Source organism: Labrus mixtus, chromosome 10 (genome assembly GCF_963584025.1).
Source record: "Labrus mixtus chromosome 10, fLabMix1.1, whole genome shotgun sequence".
Classification (NCBI taxonomy): Eukaryota; Metazoa; Chordata; class Actinopteri; order Labriformes; family Labridae; genus Labrus; species Labrus mixtus.
This window is the reverse complement of record NC_083621.1, coordinates 26,872,045-26,889,203: the sequence shown is the minus strand read 5'-3', so window position 1 is coordinate 26,889,203 and position 17,159 is coordinate 26,872,045. Positions and strand designations below refer to the sequence as shown.

Sequence of the window (17,159 nt, the reverse complement as noted above, 5' to 3'; positions counted from 1 at the left end):
ATTTGCTGCACGCCGGGGCTCTGTGTGGCAGCTGTGACTGACGCTTCAATCGCATCTCCCCGGGACACCCCAGCGCAACCCTGCATTCCCTTTCACACCTCGGAAACGGGGGGAAAAAGACAATTACACACATATTCAGCAACCTCCCTCCCTCAGTCGCTCCACAATGCTGCATTTCTGATGTACGGCCATTTACCAGACCTATAAAAACATTTCTAAAGTTCATCTGCTTTGCAAATAACTCCTCTATCCAAACAAATTGCCAAGTAGTTTAGCTGTCTGATCAACCTTTCTGCATTTTTTTAAATGTATTTTAAATTGCTCTGGTTTATATTATTTTTTCCTGAGTGGTCTTAAGTAAACAGTACAACTAAATAATTTCCTTTGCATTTCCCTTGATATTTAGAAAATGTAAGTAATGGAAAAAGATTTGAGCCTAAAAGTGGAGTTAATGCTATCATGTATGGATTGTCGGTAAATTGAGTTTGTCTCTGGGCTATTGGAGCAGGGACTCGTAAGCCAGCGGGATTTAAGTCTCTTAATTGAATTATTTTGATTGCTGACTTGATTGATGGAGTCAGATGTGCGGCGTTTTCCATGACTTTTTGTCCCGACTAATTCTTCTTCCAATAGAGCCATACCAGACAGATACAATAGGAACCTGCAATCAATCACAACTGCAACTCCGAGCATTTTTGTTTGGAGAGAAATGTGCCTGCCATCAGGTCCGAGCTCCAACAAGCCAACCAGACAACGTAAAAACCCACAATGACATCAGATAGCAGAGCACTCTAAAGTCTAATCTTCCCATAATGCCATGCTAAACCCCACAGAGACCCACGGCAGGGAGAAAGGCTTTTTTTTTATGCCCCGGCGCTGCTCCTCCTCCATGGCCTCTGGCTCTGAGTATGTATGTATGTGTGTGTGTGTGTGTGTGTGTGTGTGTGTGTGTGTGTGTGTGTGTGTGTGCATGTTGGAAAGAGAAAAAGAATTCAAGAGTGAATGGAGATGTCACTGTCAGACTCTGGCCTCCACATGAATCCGCTCCAGAGTGGCCATATTGGCAGCTTGTGTGTGTGTGTGTGTTGAGTGAGGCAGCCTGTCGGGGGTCTGCCGTTTCCCCTCCACGCCGAGTTCTTACGGCCATGATTGGAGCGCAGCGGGACTCAGGTCTATATTTCATCCCATTCATATGAGGGAGGCCGTTTCATCTCCCACACACATGTTTCCCATTAGATGTGTGTTTATTCTCCCCCATGATGTGCTTTGCCATGGAAGCCTCTCATGTCTCCGATATTGGAAATAGGAGTGAAGGTCTGCTAAAGCAAACACAATATCCAAAAACTTCTCCTCTCGCTTTATGAACTATATGGAGACTCAGACCGAAAGGAACCGTGTTGACTCTAGTTAATGAGTAGCCGTGGTAGTTTCTCCCTCTTAAGACTCGGTAATATAATATTTCACACTGATTTTAACTCCCTAATCTTAATGTGGGCTTGCTCTTTCAGCACTCTGCTGTCTCATCTCCCATTTTTCCCCCCACCCGCACTGAAAACGGTGACTACTTTTAGCTATTCTCCTCATCTGTCTCTCCCGCGCCCCCCCCCCCCCCCCCCCCCACTGTGAAACATGACAGCACAAACCTCCACCGCATCACTCCTCTCTTCTCCTCTCCTGTCTCCCAGATGAAAGCTCCTCTATGCAGACAAAACCTCTGTGAGCCCTTTTTTTTTTTTTGTGCACCCCGGCCCATGCTTGTGTTGCCGCTTTTAGTAGCTGTTTGCTGCACATTCTGATTTATTTATACATTTCTGATTGTGGCACCTCGTGCATGTCAAGAATCTCAAAGTCTGCACCTCTCCGTGTGCATTATGCGGCCCTGAGTCAAATTCCTATTTGAAATATACATGAATGTATGAATATATTTATTGTGGAGAAGGCCCCTGTGCATCTGGTAGAGTCTCATTTCCTGTAGTGGCCCTGCTCTGGAATGGAGTGGCGTGATCCTTGAAGGCGCCCCCACATGCGGCCACCAAATAGAGCCGGCTGGTGCGCCGCTCACACAATGCGATGGCGAAAGGGAAGGGAAATGATTTGGCTCCTATTTTGAGGGGCTAGAGCAGTCGCTTCAAAGCAGCGTTGCCTGGCTGAGGCTTTAACCGGCCTTCTCTCTGCATTAGATGTGCGTCCTGTGATGAGCCTTTGAAGGGTGCGGGCAGTTCTGGCTGTGGAGATTGCGATTGCCTTTGCATGGGTGTTTGGGGGGGTACGGGCCTTGGAAAAAGAGGCTTGCGAGCGGCTGGCTTCAACAGGATTGCGGCGCTCCACTCAGCGTCGCTTAAAGAGGGGTCGACTGAAACGTGTTGACCCCGGAGTCGCAATGTGACGAGGGGAACAGCGACTGTGTCACGTTTGAATATCCACACACACACACACACACACACACACACACACACACACACACACACACACACATTTATCCCAGCGGAAGTTAGTGTGTGTATAAGTGTGTGTACTCTAGCTCAGGAGTCAGCTGTGGTTGCCTTGTACAGATTAAGCTTTGAGTGTGCATTACAGATGGCAGTAATAATGATCAGATAGCCCTTGTAATGGAGACGGCCCAGTTTGTAATGGCTTCCTAAAACAACACATGGAGCGTCTTTACGAGGCCACAATCCGCCCCGGTTATCGCAGAGCAAACTGTGTGTGTGTGAGAATAGTATCATGTCAAACAAGCTATTTATTAGCACACACATCACACACATTTCATTTTAACACCGACAGCCTGCGTCTTGCCTCCGCTCGGCTTGTTAAAGGCGAGTGTTATCAGAGGAGACACAGCCTCCCGCTGCACCAGTTAGGCCGTCCTCCCCTTTTTACATTCACTGTTAATGAGCCTAATGATGTGTGTCTCGGCGATTGCATCAGTCAATATGCTGTTCAATATGGGTTTTAGAAACCCACTGACAACTTAAGCATGTCCGCCTGGATAAGATCTCCCATCCAAGGGAAGAAAAGAAAGAGCAACTAATTTGTCTTGGATTGGATGGGACATATGTAGCTGTCTTAAACAATCATGTGCTCAGATTGTAAGCAGAGAATAGACCTGTCACTCAGATGCTCTGATAAGAAGCTGCTTTTAAGTCGCACAGAAGGCAGCTGTGTGTATTAAAAACACTGTGTCCTAGTTATAACAGCGTCTGGCGCTTTGTAATGTGGAGGTTTGTTGTTTGCTAGTTTTCAGCCTTTTTCTTTCTGTTGTTTTCCCTTTTTTGATTTCTGTGCGATTTCAGATTCAGTTAAGTGTTTATAGTTCAGAAGGGGCTCAGCTGCAGTTTTATTTTCAGTTTATGTCAGGAGGTGTTTAGTATGTTGGAGACGAGGGACATTTAGCTTCATGCTTTATATCCCAAAGTTGCCTTAGGAGTTTAATAGTCTCCGTCTAGTGATTACAGATGTTCCTTTTTTTATTTCTACCTCTCCTTTTTTTAACAGCGTAAGACTTATTAGTCACATTACTAAGTTAACACAGCTTGCAACATGAGGGTAATCTCTCTATTTTTCTCATTTATTTTACTGCTCTAATGCTGGTTTTCTTCCCTTAAAAAAAAAAAAAAAAAAGGCAAAAGCAGAGACCCTTGTGACACTGATAAAAGCTGTTTCTTTTATAAACCACACAGCATTTGATTGATCTGTCCTTTGGTCTTGATCCCTGGGCTTGGCTGATTAAACCTATCCATCAGCCTCTCTTATCAGCGCCCTAACAGATCGACCACAGGACACTGAACTAAAACCTGTGTATTGTTGTTACACAGAAAAAGTCAAAGGTTAAGGACAGGGAGGGGAGGGGAGAGTTTAACCAGAAATCCTCCCTATAAGGCCTTGGGAACAAAGAAAAAAGATCCCCTATAGTTTAAAAAAAGAAATAACTCCTTTAAATATGTTTTTCTGGTAGGAATCTTTCAGGCTATTGTCACATGTGTGCGCCGTTCTGACGCACATTTGTCATGCTTCTTGGTGTAACCTCTAATTGAGGTCGAACAGTGGCATTACAGATTGTGACAAGAGTGTTTCCCCTCAAGAGAGAAATCTGAAAGTAATGTTTCCTGTCCGCAGAGTGTCAGCTCCACACCAGCTATACGACCCTGCCCCTAGCCACAACTCAAACAGACATCAGCCTGATAATGACATCTCTTTCACTGACAGGCTGTCAGTCACATGCCTCTGCAAGCATCGACACACAAAAACCTGCACACACGCACACACACGCACACACACACGCACACACACACACACACACACACAGACTTGGCCGTGCAGGCTTGCTCTCGTGCTCCCTTGAAAATGAGGGCAGGCGAGCACGGTCGCCATTATGAATCATCTGAATGATTTGCAAGTCAAATAGCCAGTTTCATAAGATGTGCCTGTTATTTTTGTGAAATAAATTTGAGCTCCTCATCTTCCGGATGACTGTTCAAGCAAAATACATCAAGGCTTCTAAAACGTGGGTGATTGCATGTCACTTTGCTCTCATTTATCTGGAAGCATCCATTACCATCATGTTGTCAAGTCAATGAAAACAGCGGCGGAAAAAGCCAACAGATGGGTTCTTAGAATCCACAGATGTTTGATTTAGGGACATTTTGTTAAAGATAAACCCTGTTTATCTTAAAGATGATCTTTATTCGCTGGATTCATTTACCATTCTTAACATCCGGTAAACAAATTATTTCATATAGTTGAGCATCAACAGACTTGTATGGTGTATAAGGATCATATCACAGCCTGCATCCTAGTTTATCTTCACGTTACAGCATGTCAAAATCAGATAGTGCTGAAGTTTGCAACTTGCTATCTTATCAAGGAACACTCAACTGAAGTTTACATAGGCAGAAAATCATGTTGAGAGAAGATGGTTTATTGAAATCCTGTCGCAACATGCCTGGCAGAAGCAGGTGTGGACCTGCGAGCTCGACTACTTGCCGCTAGTGATTTTGGGGGGTGGGAGGGGGGGCTGGGTTATGAACGCTTCCCAAATGCAAGACAGGAGAAGTTGGCTGCATGGCACGTTCATTAACCTGGTATCCAGCTAATCTCCTGGCTAATTCATTTAGTCCTCCAAGCACTCCTGTGTATTAATATCCTCTGCACTGCCGCTCGTGGGATGCAGTAGGAGCGTAGCCATGGCGATGATTGTGTCATTATTTTGCAGTCAGATGAGTGATATCCCAGAGGGCTGTAGCTGGGTTGTCCGGGCCAGTTGAGAGCGTCTGATTAGAATTGCAAATGGCGGCCAAGTGTTGTGTTTATTGTGTGTCTCAATATTGGAGACAATCAGGCGAATCAAAGCCCTCAGCTGGAGAGATGGGACTGAGGCATGGTGGGCCTCTCTGGTTGGCACCATGTCCTTAGTGCATGCATAGTGCCCCCCCGCCCCCCCGTCTCTTTTTCTCTCTGTTGCCTTCTTTCCTAGTCAACTCTATCGTGTGTTTAGGTCCTGAAGTACGTGGACACAGCTGGAGGAAGACAAGGGGAGACAGAAAGAGCCACTAAATCTAGTGCACTCAATCATCTGCAGTGTGGCAGTCCCTCTCACACAGCTGAGAAATATTAAACACGCTTTATGATAATGAAAGCGCCGGCGACAGACATAAATATCAGGAGCAAAGTGGTGAAGGATTAAAATGTCTTGTACGTTTGCTCATAACACAAATTTGTCATTGATTTCATTGCTTCGAGAATCGTTAGCGACAGAACTATCAGCTTTCCATCAGTGGAATTTCTTTCTTTTTTTCCTCCTCCGAGGCCTGCCTATGATGAGGTGTATCGAGTCACATAGTAAGGGCTCAAGGAATATTCAGATGCCTGCGTGCATCTCTGGTGTCAAGCCCTGCGAATGGAACCTATTGGCAGCGCGCCCTTGTTATGGCTGTGTGACAGAATGTGGTGCAAAGTGCCCTAAACACACATTTTCTTCTGCAAATCACTTGTGAAATGTTCTTCCTCAACGATTTGCCATTACCCCATTATTGACTCACTGTTTGTTCAAGATTCGGCGAAATCCATCTGAAAGCCATCTAGCGCTGTTGTGTGAGACAGGAAGCTAGTGTTTTAGCTCAGCGTGTAATTCACTCTGTCAGTCGCACACAGAGAGGCCTATCTTCTCTTGTTTCGCTACTGTTGGCTTTTAAAGAATGTATGTGTATGAAATGTACTTGCACATGCAGGAATGTGTGTGTGTGTGTGTGTGTGTGCACTCATGCATGCATATGTCCCTGTTGGAACACAGGATAATTCCTCAGGTCATACATGCTCCCCATATAGCACCGCATGACCAGTCACAACAGGCATGTGTGGGGCCCAGGTACGGGCATGCACAGAGAACAGGTATTGCTACAGGGAAATGACTGTTAAAGCTGAGTTTAATTGCACCACACACACTCTCTAAACCTCGGGACGCTGAAGGGCAAATGAAAAACTAAGTTAAGAGGAATGTGTCCGCACTCTCTACGGAAATCCCTTCGATTTTACGGTGATGTACCGTGACTAGGCAAACGGCATCAGAAGGCCCACAAGTCCGACATGATTTGATCAAGAGTCACCAGCATTGGAAGGCAACAGTCAGTGCGAAGTTGCAGCTCGCGGCCTGTTTAGACAGCCCTGTGTGCCGTTGAGCTTGACAAGCAGTTGATGAGAGATCCTTCCAATTGTCTGTGTGTGTGTGTGTGTGTGTGTGTGTGTGTGTGTGTGTGTGTGTGTGTGTGTGTGTGTGTGTGTGTGTGTGTGTGTGTGTGTGTGTGTGTGTGTGTGTGTGTGTGTGTGTGTGTGTGTGTGTGTGTGTGTGTGTGTGTGTGTGTGTGTGTGTGTGTGTGTGTGTGTGTGTGTGTGTGTGTGTGTGTGTGTGTGTGTGTGTGTGTGTGTGTGTGTGTGTGTGTGTGTGTGTGTGTGTGTGTGTGTGTGTGAATGTTTAAGAAGGAGAGTGTGTGTCAGATCGCCAACGTGGCTGTTTGCGAGTGTGTGAAACCTAGGAGAGAGTTCATGAGGTGACATCTCGTCAGCTGTTTGACTTTCCCAGTTTCCCAGGGAAGCAGTTTCGAGAACAATGCAGAAGAAAAACCACCAACCACCACAATTGAAATGCCACATGAAAAAAAGAGAGCCCATCGCTGTTTGTTGGTGACTGAATTATTGCCGTTGCTCTAGATTGCAGACGGGGGAAATGTGTGACTGACTGCACTGTGCTTGTAGCAGACACATATCACCTACCGGACTCCCCTACCCATCCATCTCCCAGCACTCCTCACAATAGCAGGAATACATTCAAAAAAAGAGTGAGTCAGGAGGGAAGGGGACGCAAGATAAATATTGTGTTAGTATTTTCCCTCCCTCTCCCGTGCAATTGTCTTCCTCACTGACAGATGAACAATGGAAGTATTTTGAACTTTGCTGCATGCTATCTTTTACTTCGGGGTTCAGAACCATGCTGTCAAAGCCAGACGTGTTCTGGCAGAGATTGATTGATTTGCTTTCTGTGCGCCATGTCTTCCCTTTGTTCTCTCTGGAAGGCTTTGGTTTTGCTCCAGTGTTCCAGGCCCTCTGTAGCTGTGTCCTATTAACACCTGTTAACAACATACAGACTCGTAAAATATCGATTCAGCTGCCCCTTGATCATAAGGTGTTGCTATAAAATTCAGACTGGAAGCAGTTCAATCTATATCCAAAAAAAAATAGACCAACCCAAGTCTGCCTTTAGTAAAACTAATTCAAGGATCAAGTATCATATTATTACTGTAATGGAAATAGTTCAGTATTTTGGGAAATGCACTTTTTGCTGTCTTGCCCGCTGTGAAATTACAGATTTCCATACATTTTAAGTCTCTCTTAATATGAAGCTACAGCTAATATAATGCTAGCTAATGTGTAAATGCAGTGGTGGGTGCTGCATTATTCTGAAGGTAGAAACAGCCTGATACTGAACAGTTTTTAGTAAAATAGATTGGTTTCTGAAGTTAAGAAATGCTAACTTAGTTTCTTAGCATCTTTACGGTCTGCAACGCTATAGTTGTGTCAGTAGTCAAAAGTAGGTGTCCTGTTGGCTGAATGAATTCAGCCCAGATGATCAGTGAATCAAAGGGGGCGTGCCACAACACCTCTGTGACCCATTGACAGAAATGAATGGAAGAGGATGCTTCAGTCCCTGGGCCCATGTAAACAGAACTTCTGGTTTTCTTGTAACTATTAGGCTCTGCTACTACTCTAAGATCCACCAAAATTAAAACAATCTGTTGAAAATAATTAGTTATTTGACATCTTTATTGTACAAGAATAAAGGGAAGGCTTAGCCCTGCTTGCCCATTCATACCAGCCATCCCTGTCTAAATATTTTTAAACAGCAGAACAACTAGCCTGGCTCCCTCCTCTTTCTACCAGCATCTTTGAAGCTTACTAATTACTGTAATATCCCATTTGTTTAATTTGGCAAAAACCTGTGTGTAGTGTAAAAAGGACACTTAACAGTGTTACAGGTGGTGCTGGTCAGACTTTATTACCTTCCGGCAGAGCCAGGCAAGCTGTTCCCCTTTATTGTTCTTCTTTATGCTAAGCTAACAAGATGCTGGTCCAAGTTATTACATATTGCACAGATATGAGAGCGGTGTCACTTTTCTTTTCTCACTTTAGGCAAGAAAGGGAATACGTTTATAACCCAAAATGTGTGTGGAGGCGAGGGAAACCCTCATTAGTAATGGATGTCATGTTTGTTTGGGAGATGTCTTGTGTTTGATCACTCGCTGATTTGATTCCTAGATGTATTGGTGCCAAAATACAGCTGAGCTGTCTGTCAAAGAGCCAAATCATCAACACTAGTTTAGAAAATTAGCTAACTTTAGCTTCAAACCATAGCCTGACTCTCATCCTCAGTGAGCTTTTTACTTTGCTCCATTATTCAGTCTGAAGCGTCAGTCCCTTGGAGTCATTTTTAACCATGCTGAAAGAAGAGGGCAATTGTTATAAATTGAATTTAACCATGACTGGCTGAATACAAGCCAAACTGAATTTAAATAACTTGTTTAGCTGTGTTTTTGCTTGTGTGTGTGTGAGTGTTTTTTGGTACATGTGATTAGCTCATTAAGTTGCAACATTAAAGGGCTCTTTAGTTCTGAGAAATGTTTTCTGAGGACTTATCGATGGGGTCAGAGAAACAGAGTAGAAAATGTCCGCTAGCTAACAAGCTGGGCAAGCTGTGTGGGTTTGATTATGGTTAGGATTCTGTTTCTCTTTAGTTTCTCCTTTTCTCCCTGAAGTGGGAGTAAAACACAATCGGGTGAGTTTGAGAGATGCTATTGTTCATCTGGGTGGTTCTCCATGCTCTCGTCTCCGGCTCTGCTCGGCGCTGATTACAACCTTGCATCCTGGTCCAGCTCTTGACTCGGTGCTCTGCAGCTCCTCGTCCTGAGGGATTCCTCTCTGAACTGCTGTCCAGCCCCCCAACCATACGCGCACTCATACCAACTCTGGCATGTTTGGGGCGTCTGGCACGCTATCACACACGCACACACACACACCCTCACCCTCACCCACTCCAGCACGTATGACCACACGTATATCTGCACACAGAGTCACACAAACACGCTCACACATACAGTGGGGTTCGGGCCAGGCGGGTTTGGCAGCGACTGTAGACTGGGCCTGTGGAGAGATCTTTACGGAGCATGCAGAGCCCATCTGTGGCTGCTCCTCAGTGATGGGAGGCAGCTGGCTGTGTGTGTGTGTGTGTGTGTGTGTGTGTGTGTGTGTGTGTGTGTGTGTGTGTGTGTGTGTGTGTGTGTGTGTGTGTGTGTGTGTGTGTGTGTGTGTGTGTGTGTGTGTGTGTGTGTGTGTGTGTGTGTGTGTGTGTGTGTGTGTGTGTGTGTGTGTGTGTGTGTGTGTGTGTGTGTGTGTGTGTGTGTGTGTGTGTGTTAGTGTATGTATGTGCATGTGTTTGTGTTGTGTGGTGGCCAGTGAAGGAGCTAGCAGAGGAGGAAAGAGGCTTTATGTGTGTTTGTGTCGCAGAGCAACCCCAGAATGAGGGCTAAACTCAGACTGAAACTGACCCAGAGTCTCTTGTCTTGTGGAGGCAAACCTTCCCCCCCCCCCATGCCTCCAGCTGGAAGAGCTCAGTCTCTGGAGCTCCCGGATGAATAAGTGGAGATTCAGAGAGCGACGGTCTGGGCCTTCTCTTGCTGTCAGTGATACCGTGGATGACGTTCAATCACAACCGCATACACCCATGCTCATTTAACTCCCCTGCTCTTAGAGAGGGATGGGCTCAGCATGGACAGAAACCACAGCGGCCATAAGAAGAAACAGATTACGCTCTTTCTCCTCCCTAATGACTTCTGACACTCCTTTTCGCTCAACAGTCCTCTTCAGCCTGTTCCTCATAGCAACGACGTCCACTCCTGTCCTCCTCGTGGCGGGGCCATCTGGGCGTCATCTTGTTAGCTTATTACTGACACTGACGGTGTTATGCTAGTCCCTCATGTGACAGTGATCGAGGGCGGGCATACAGAGCTTGTTTGGTGAACTGAGTATGAGAGGTGTGTGTCTGCCTCACTCATGTGTGTGTGTGTGTGATATAACTCGTCCTGTGTGCAACTGTTATGAGTCACGCTGAATGTGATTTGCTCTGCATGCCAGCATGTTGACTGAGCTAACTGAAGCTAGAGAGTGTTTGTCTGCGTCTGTGAGAGAGAGAGAGAGGGTGTCTGTGTTCACACGTACAAAAGCTGTTCTCTGCGGGGTGGAATTCAGGATATTCTGTCTGTCTTTTTTTCCTCTGACATCTTCATTTATGCGCCCCTAATGGGGACAGCATGGAGGCAAAATACCGAGCTTTCTGCTTTCCAGCAAGTCGTCGTTGCCAAGTCTGGAGTTTAAATGCAACTTGGAAAGAGTTTACAGTTTATCCAATACAACTACCCGTTGGCGAGCTCGTCCTGCTTTTCTATAATAAGGGTCAAATCCTTCCTGCTTTGCTAAACAATTCTGGAGCCAGATGGGCCTTGTTTTGCTTAATTTCAGGTTCCTTGTGTGTTTGTGTGGCTGTGTGTGTGTGTGTGGCCTGCGCCAGCATTGAGGCCACTTGTTTACCGTGTTTGACATGTGAGGAAATCGTTTTGTGTACACTGCGGGGCGTGTGTTTATGTGTGTGTGTTTACAGTCAGGCCTTCCTAAGAACATCTTCCCCATGCGACAGCCTGACAGAAGCCAGCTATGTATACAAGCACGAGGGTCGAGCCCCGGGGCTACGAGAGCAGAACTATGACCAGCTCTGCTTCTCGTAGTGTTTCTTAAAATCCAACAGGAATACTGGTCAAACCCGTTTCAGACCTGTAAGTCGTATAGCCGACACCTCACGTGACCCTACTTCTTTATAAATGTGGGGGAATGTCTCTCCGGAGCCGTGCAAACACACTGACAGTTTGATGATACGTGCTTTTTCTCCCTAGAATGAAATGATCACACTGTGTCAACATCTCTCGGAGGATCTTAACCACACATCAAGAGGGAAACCATTTCAGAAGCTGCTGCTTGAATGTTTCCATTGTGAGGCCCAGCCAGCGTGTGGCTCTATCTTGATGGATCTGAAAGCGGTTTTAAGACTGAAACCGTTCCTGCTAGCAGACAATTATTTAATATTGATTGACTTGAATGAGAACAGGATGCATTTGTACCCTGTGATTACACAAAACACAGATGGCCTCAGGCTAGTGAATCGGCGGTAAATCCCCACCATTATATATATATAACCCAACGGCTCAGCGACAATGCTCTTTGCATAAAACGGCTTTGTGCGCTTTACAGACTCAACTGTTAGCCTGTCATGTGGGTGAATTACTGTCATATTTCCAAAGGAGCCATAAAATCTATCATATGGAATATTGATGGAAAGGGCTTAAAAATATGGGGATTGTATGGAAAGTGTCTTCTGTAATAAAAGGGGGAGTGGGAGAGTTTGTGTATAATATAAGAGAGACATGATAATTGGTGAGGGAACACTTTTCCTGTTGTGATAATTATGTGTTGAGAGCTAGGGGAATAGAGGACCTGTTGCGCTGCTGAGGTCCGAAGTGTGTCTTTGTTTTCATATGATGCACTTATGTGTTTTTAAAGGCCAGAGAAAGATTAAGAGCCGGGCTGCTGAAATGTAGAAAAAGACAGAGGTATGCCTGCGTCCCCAGTGTGTTGGCATGTCCCCCTTGTATGGATATGGATCTCTCTATATGTAGTCCAGCATAATTGAATTGAATTCATATGTATGGCTGTTCCTGCTGGTGCTCAGGAGGAACACATCAATTTGACACAATTCCGAGGATATGAGCCGTTTCTGCCTCTTTCTTTCACAGTTCCTGTGTCTCGGGTCCGTTCATTCAGCGGCCGAGGCAGCCTGCCAGTGCTATGCAAGGGGCAGAGGCCTGAGTTGACTGGACGGGGGTGGAGAGCACTGGGGGAAGGGCTGGTTTGAGGCTCTGTAAGGGGCTTTGAGTGGGCCTGAGTGTAGGCGGCGTTTTATATGAAAGTTGGTGAGGGCAGGGCGTCTGAATAGGGGTGGCTGGGAAGTTGTGCTGGGAAGGTCCAGGATGCACCCCACAGTGCTTTTGTGTGCTCTCACATCCGTGTGTGTGTATGTGTACGGGGAGGTGGTGGGGGGGCGGTAGCATATGTGAGATCATGTGCTCATATTCACCAGTGGAATGTAAAAAGAGAGGGGGGGTTCTCCTCTCTTTTTCCTCCGCTTCGTTGTTTTCTGTTCTCTCTCTGCTGTGCTGTAGCTCAGTCCTGTTTGTATAAGCTCTTTACAGGATTGAGCACGCTGAGGAGCCATCCAGATGAAACAAAACCAACCTCATTTGGTTGTTTTGAAAATGATTCTCTTTATTTTGTTTGGTCCAGGCAGATCCACGTCGTTTGACATGAGGGGAATAAAGGCGCTCTCCCGTTCAGGGTCATTTCCCAGAAACATCGTTTGTATCCGAGCGGCTCTTCCTCTGTGCACTCAAACTTCTTTCATCAACAGGTCTCCAGACAACATGAATGAAAGACGCAATTCAACCTCTCTTTTCCCCCCTTTTTCCCTTTCGACCTTCTCAAAAGTACAATAATCTTCAGTCACTCGTCTCCTCCTCTCCATTGCGTGGCTGTGTATAACACCGGAGTGGCGCTGATTAAGCCAACAGAGAGACAAACGGGAGACAAAGTCCCAACCCACCAGTTTAGTTTCACATCCTGGACTGGAGCTGGGCTGCAGCTTGCCAAGTGGAGGGCTTTTAAACTGGGCTAAACACTAATTGCTGCCCTATTTCTTTTATGTTGCTTCTTTCCCATCTGCGATGGCGCTTCCAGACCTCCACAGCAGCCAGAGCCTCATTATAGCAGACAGTTAACAAAGGCTGGGAAACAGAAGCAGAGAATTCACTTAGGATAGCTATCTAACCGCCAAGTAGGAGGCCTGCTCGGAAAATTGAATCAATGACAGGGGCCGGCTTGTGATTAAATCCTTCAGGGATATTAAGATATTATGATTTTGGAAATCTTAATTATTCATCTAAATTGTTATGGCTCTTTGATAATGGAATAAATGGGTTGTAAAACAAGAATTGGGGGTGTAAGGCTCAATGTTTTATTTGAGCAATGGGTGTTGAAGTAATTTTTGAACATGTGAGACAAAACATTTGAAAAAGTTGCCAACGCAAAGGAAAAACTCCAACTTGTAGAGTGAAACGAATCAACATCTGATCGTGATGTTTGCCCGGTCTTTCTTCCCCCCCTCTCGTGTTTGATGCTTGTTTTTCTGTAGGTGTTTTTCATGTGTAGAGTGAGAGGGGGGGAGTGAGGGGGAGGATGGAGAGGCGGGTAAGAGAAGACAGAATGAGGGAAATGTTGAGGAGGTGAATGAGAGGGAAGGATAAAGCTAGAGGGAATGAGATTGTAGAGCTGAAATAGAGGGGGCTGAGATTGGGGGGGATCGAGGGAGGAATGGAGAGAAAATGGGGAGGAGAGGGGGGTGGTCAGCGACAAAGCCTAATGTTGCCATGGAAACTTGTTTATGCCTCACTGATGCATCTTGTAGATCCAATTAGAGACTGATTGTGTCTGTGTCTTCATAGACACACGCACGTGTACCCTGGCATGGTGTACACACAGGCACACACACAAATGTATGCATGAAAACATATGTAGGCCTATGGATACACACACACACACACACACACACACACACACACACACACACACACACACACACACACACACACACACACACGCACACACACACACACACACACATCCCGTACACACAGACACACACAGGCATATGCAGAGTGTCGCTCCTGAAAGGCAGCAAATTGTTAGGGTGGCTTGGACAAAGGCTACCCGGCGTTCTCTCTCTTATCAGCCCTTGAATTAGCGCAACCCCTCCTCTCACCCCGGGCCCCCTCCTCACCCCCACGATCATCAGACAATAGCGTGGAAATAACGTCTCACCCGGCTCCCAAGCCTTGTATTAGAGATCCTATCCACACTCGCTATCATGACATCATATTTCGGGGAAAAAAATGGGGGGCCTGACGGATGGGATTTTGAGTGTTTTGCAAATTTCATGTTGCATTTATCTCTTTTGTGAATGAAGTCATTTATTTGCTAATGTCCCTGTCCAAGAAGAATGGCCTTGAATGTTAATCCAATCATGTTCATTTTCATGGGGGGGTATTTATTCAGAAAATGGGACTTTTTAAATGATCATTTCCTACAATGGCTGGCCGTTAGCCAGTGTTTAACATCAGATGAGGAAGGATAGCGATTGTAATCCCCCCCCCCCCCACTCTCACACACTCCTCTATCAGTCTCTTACAGGAGGCATCAGAGTCCTCCCTTCCCCAGCCTGTCTGAAGAGCCAGTTATTTAGTGGTGAAATGATGTGTGTGATGATGAAATGAGGGACTGTAGATAAGGTGAGATTGCTCTCTGAAAGAAAAAAAGAAGGGAGAGACAGAGAGGGGCCCGGCCCCCTGATGTCTTGTTAAAACGCAAGGGATCAGAAAGAACAACACATGCATTGCGCGCTGCTAAATCCTGCTTAAATCCGCTGGCATGGGCAGATCTAGCAGATAGCCCCGCTGCTGTGCTCGCTGTCTGCGACCACAACACACACACATACACACAAGTACATCAACACACCCGTGGTCAGTCCGGCTGTCTGGGTTAATGCTTGGCTAACTGGGACAGCAGAGCTGAACCATGTTGACATTTTAAGCCTCAAACAAGTCCAGAACAATGATTCAGCCCGTCTGCCCCCCCATCAGACCGCAACCTCAGCCCATTTTGCTGACCGACTCGCACACATACACACGCACACACACACACACACACACACATAGACGGGCATAAACATACACACCACTGCCCAAACACACTGCAAGTACTCAGATACCCCCGCCCCCTCTTTTCACACACACTTACACACACACAGTGGGTTCTCCTCCTGTTCCCCACCTTTTGTGAATAAGAGAACAAGCGCTGATCTGATTGAGTTGGCAGCAGAGAGCGAGGTGGAGAGGTACAGTAAGGCCAGATGGATTATCTAAATCCTCTACTCGATGATCATGGCAGAGGGAAGATGAACCCGGAAGCCTTAACCTCCCGTCTGACCCCCGAGCAATATTTTCCTCCAAAAAATGCAGCCCTCTGAAGTGGGAGCGAAAGGGAATTATGAGCAGCAACCAGACTTATATGGAACTCCAAAAATATGAAAAAATAATCTATGGCATACTTTGGATGTAATCCTATCTGTAGTCGTTTCTGGGGCAGCCATTTTGTGTCGGGCCATTTTGTTTCCCTCCTTTGCACTCTTTCGGTATGCTTTGATTCAGATCCAAGAATGAAAAGAAACTTTAGAGGATTTGTGTGAAACGGTCTGTAGACAATCGCTGAATGCTGTCAAGCTGCGACATGCAGAGTTTTTAGTGGGGCCAAATGAACTCCACTTTGCCTAAAGCCCATGCCAGACAAATCTAAACCCATAACTCTTCCAGCTCAAAGTATTACGCCTGTATAAACTGTTGTTGAATTATGTAGGTGCTTTTCAAGACTTCCTTTATTATGTGATGGTAACACTGTGTCCTTTACCCCCCCTCTCTCCCTCAGGTTTCTGGCTGGAAAGGGCCTAATAATCTACCCCGACATCGGGGACAAACTGGACATCATCTGTCCCAAGGCAGACCAGGGCAGAGACTATGAGTTCTTCAAACTGTATCTGGTGAAAAGGGAGCAGGCAGAGAGCTGCAGTACAGTCCTGGATCCTAATGTCTTGGTCAACTGTAACAAGCCAGAGAAGGACATCAAGTTCACCATCAAATTCCAGGAGTTCAGCCCGAACTACATGGGCCTGGAGTTCAAGAGGAACGTCAACTACTACATCACCTGTAAGTCTGTCACAAACGATGATTTATGCTTCATATTTAGCTTTCTCACCTTCATTTAACCAGAGAAGCACGGCTGAACAATCTGAGTAATAATGTCTGTTTCACACTCAGTTACACACAGTCACACTCGGGAGTTTCCTTCTAAAAACTGTATATTAATGGCTGCTGCAGTGGCTCCATAGCAACAACTGGAGGTGCCGTGCTTTGTGTATGGCACAGTGGTAGCTGGCATTCATGCAGGAATTGTGGGTCAGGATACAAACCCAACCTTTAATTCATATTAGTCAAGTGCTTCTTAACTTAATACATTTTTGAATTACAAAAGCAAAAGCAGGTCAGCTGGACATAAAGCTGTGAGGGTAATACAAAGTCTTTGTGGTCACTGAACCTGCTCAGACGCGTTAAAGGAAAGCAACTAATTTTAAAAGCAGCTGCAATGGGTACAATATATCCCAGACTTAGCTGCAGAGCAAAGCATCTTGGTGCTCCATGGCTGTATCCATGTATGAATTTGAGGGTCAAATTTCCCCTTTGTGGGGACATATTATGAAAAATCCACTTGTACAGTACAACATATAGTTGGGCGAGTGTCTACTGACCCACAAAATGTGAAATAAACCCATCCAGTCCTTTGTTTGTGATCTGCATAAGTCTTACAACACAGAGGGAAATGCTCTGTTTCAAATTTGCTCAACTTGT

The 17,159-nt window shown here is 45.8% G+C and overlaps 3 protein-coding genes across 3 annotated transcripts in view; 2 read left to right on the top strand and 1 right to left on the bottom strand.

Moving 5' to 3' along the window:
* Positions 1 to 17,159, top strand: part of zc4h2 (zinc finger, C4H2 domain containing) — a 185,741-nt gene that overhangs the window by 69,475 nt on the left and 99,107 nt on the right. The window lies entirely within an intron of this gene.
* The window catches only part of nxt2 (nuclear transport factor 2-like export factor 2), a 176,015-nt gene that overhangs the window by 68,341 nt on the left and 90,515 nt on the right, over positions 1 to 17,159 (bottom strand). The window lies entirely within an intron of this gene.
* efnb1 (ephrin-B1) overlaps positions 1 to 17,159 on the top strand; it is a 60,156-nt gene that overhangs the window by 9,113 nt on the left and 33,884 nt on the right. The window contains exon 2 of the mRNA XM_061048936.1: positions 16,183 to 16,460. Within this exon, the coding sequence (XP_060904919.1) occupies positions 16,183 to 16,460 (278 nt within the window). The remainder of the gene's footprint in view (positions 1 to 16,182; positions 16,461 to 17,159) is intronic.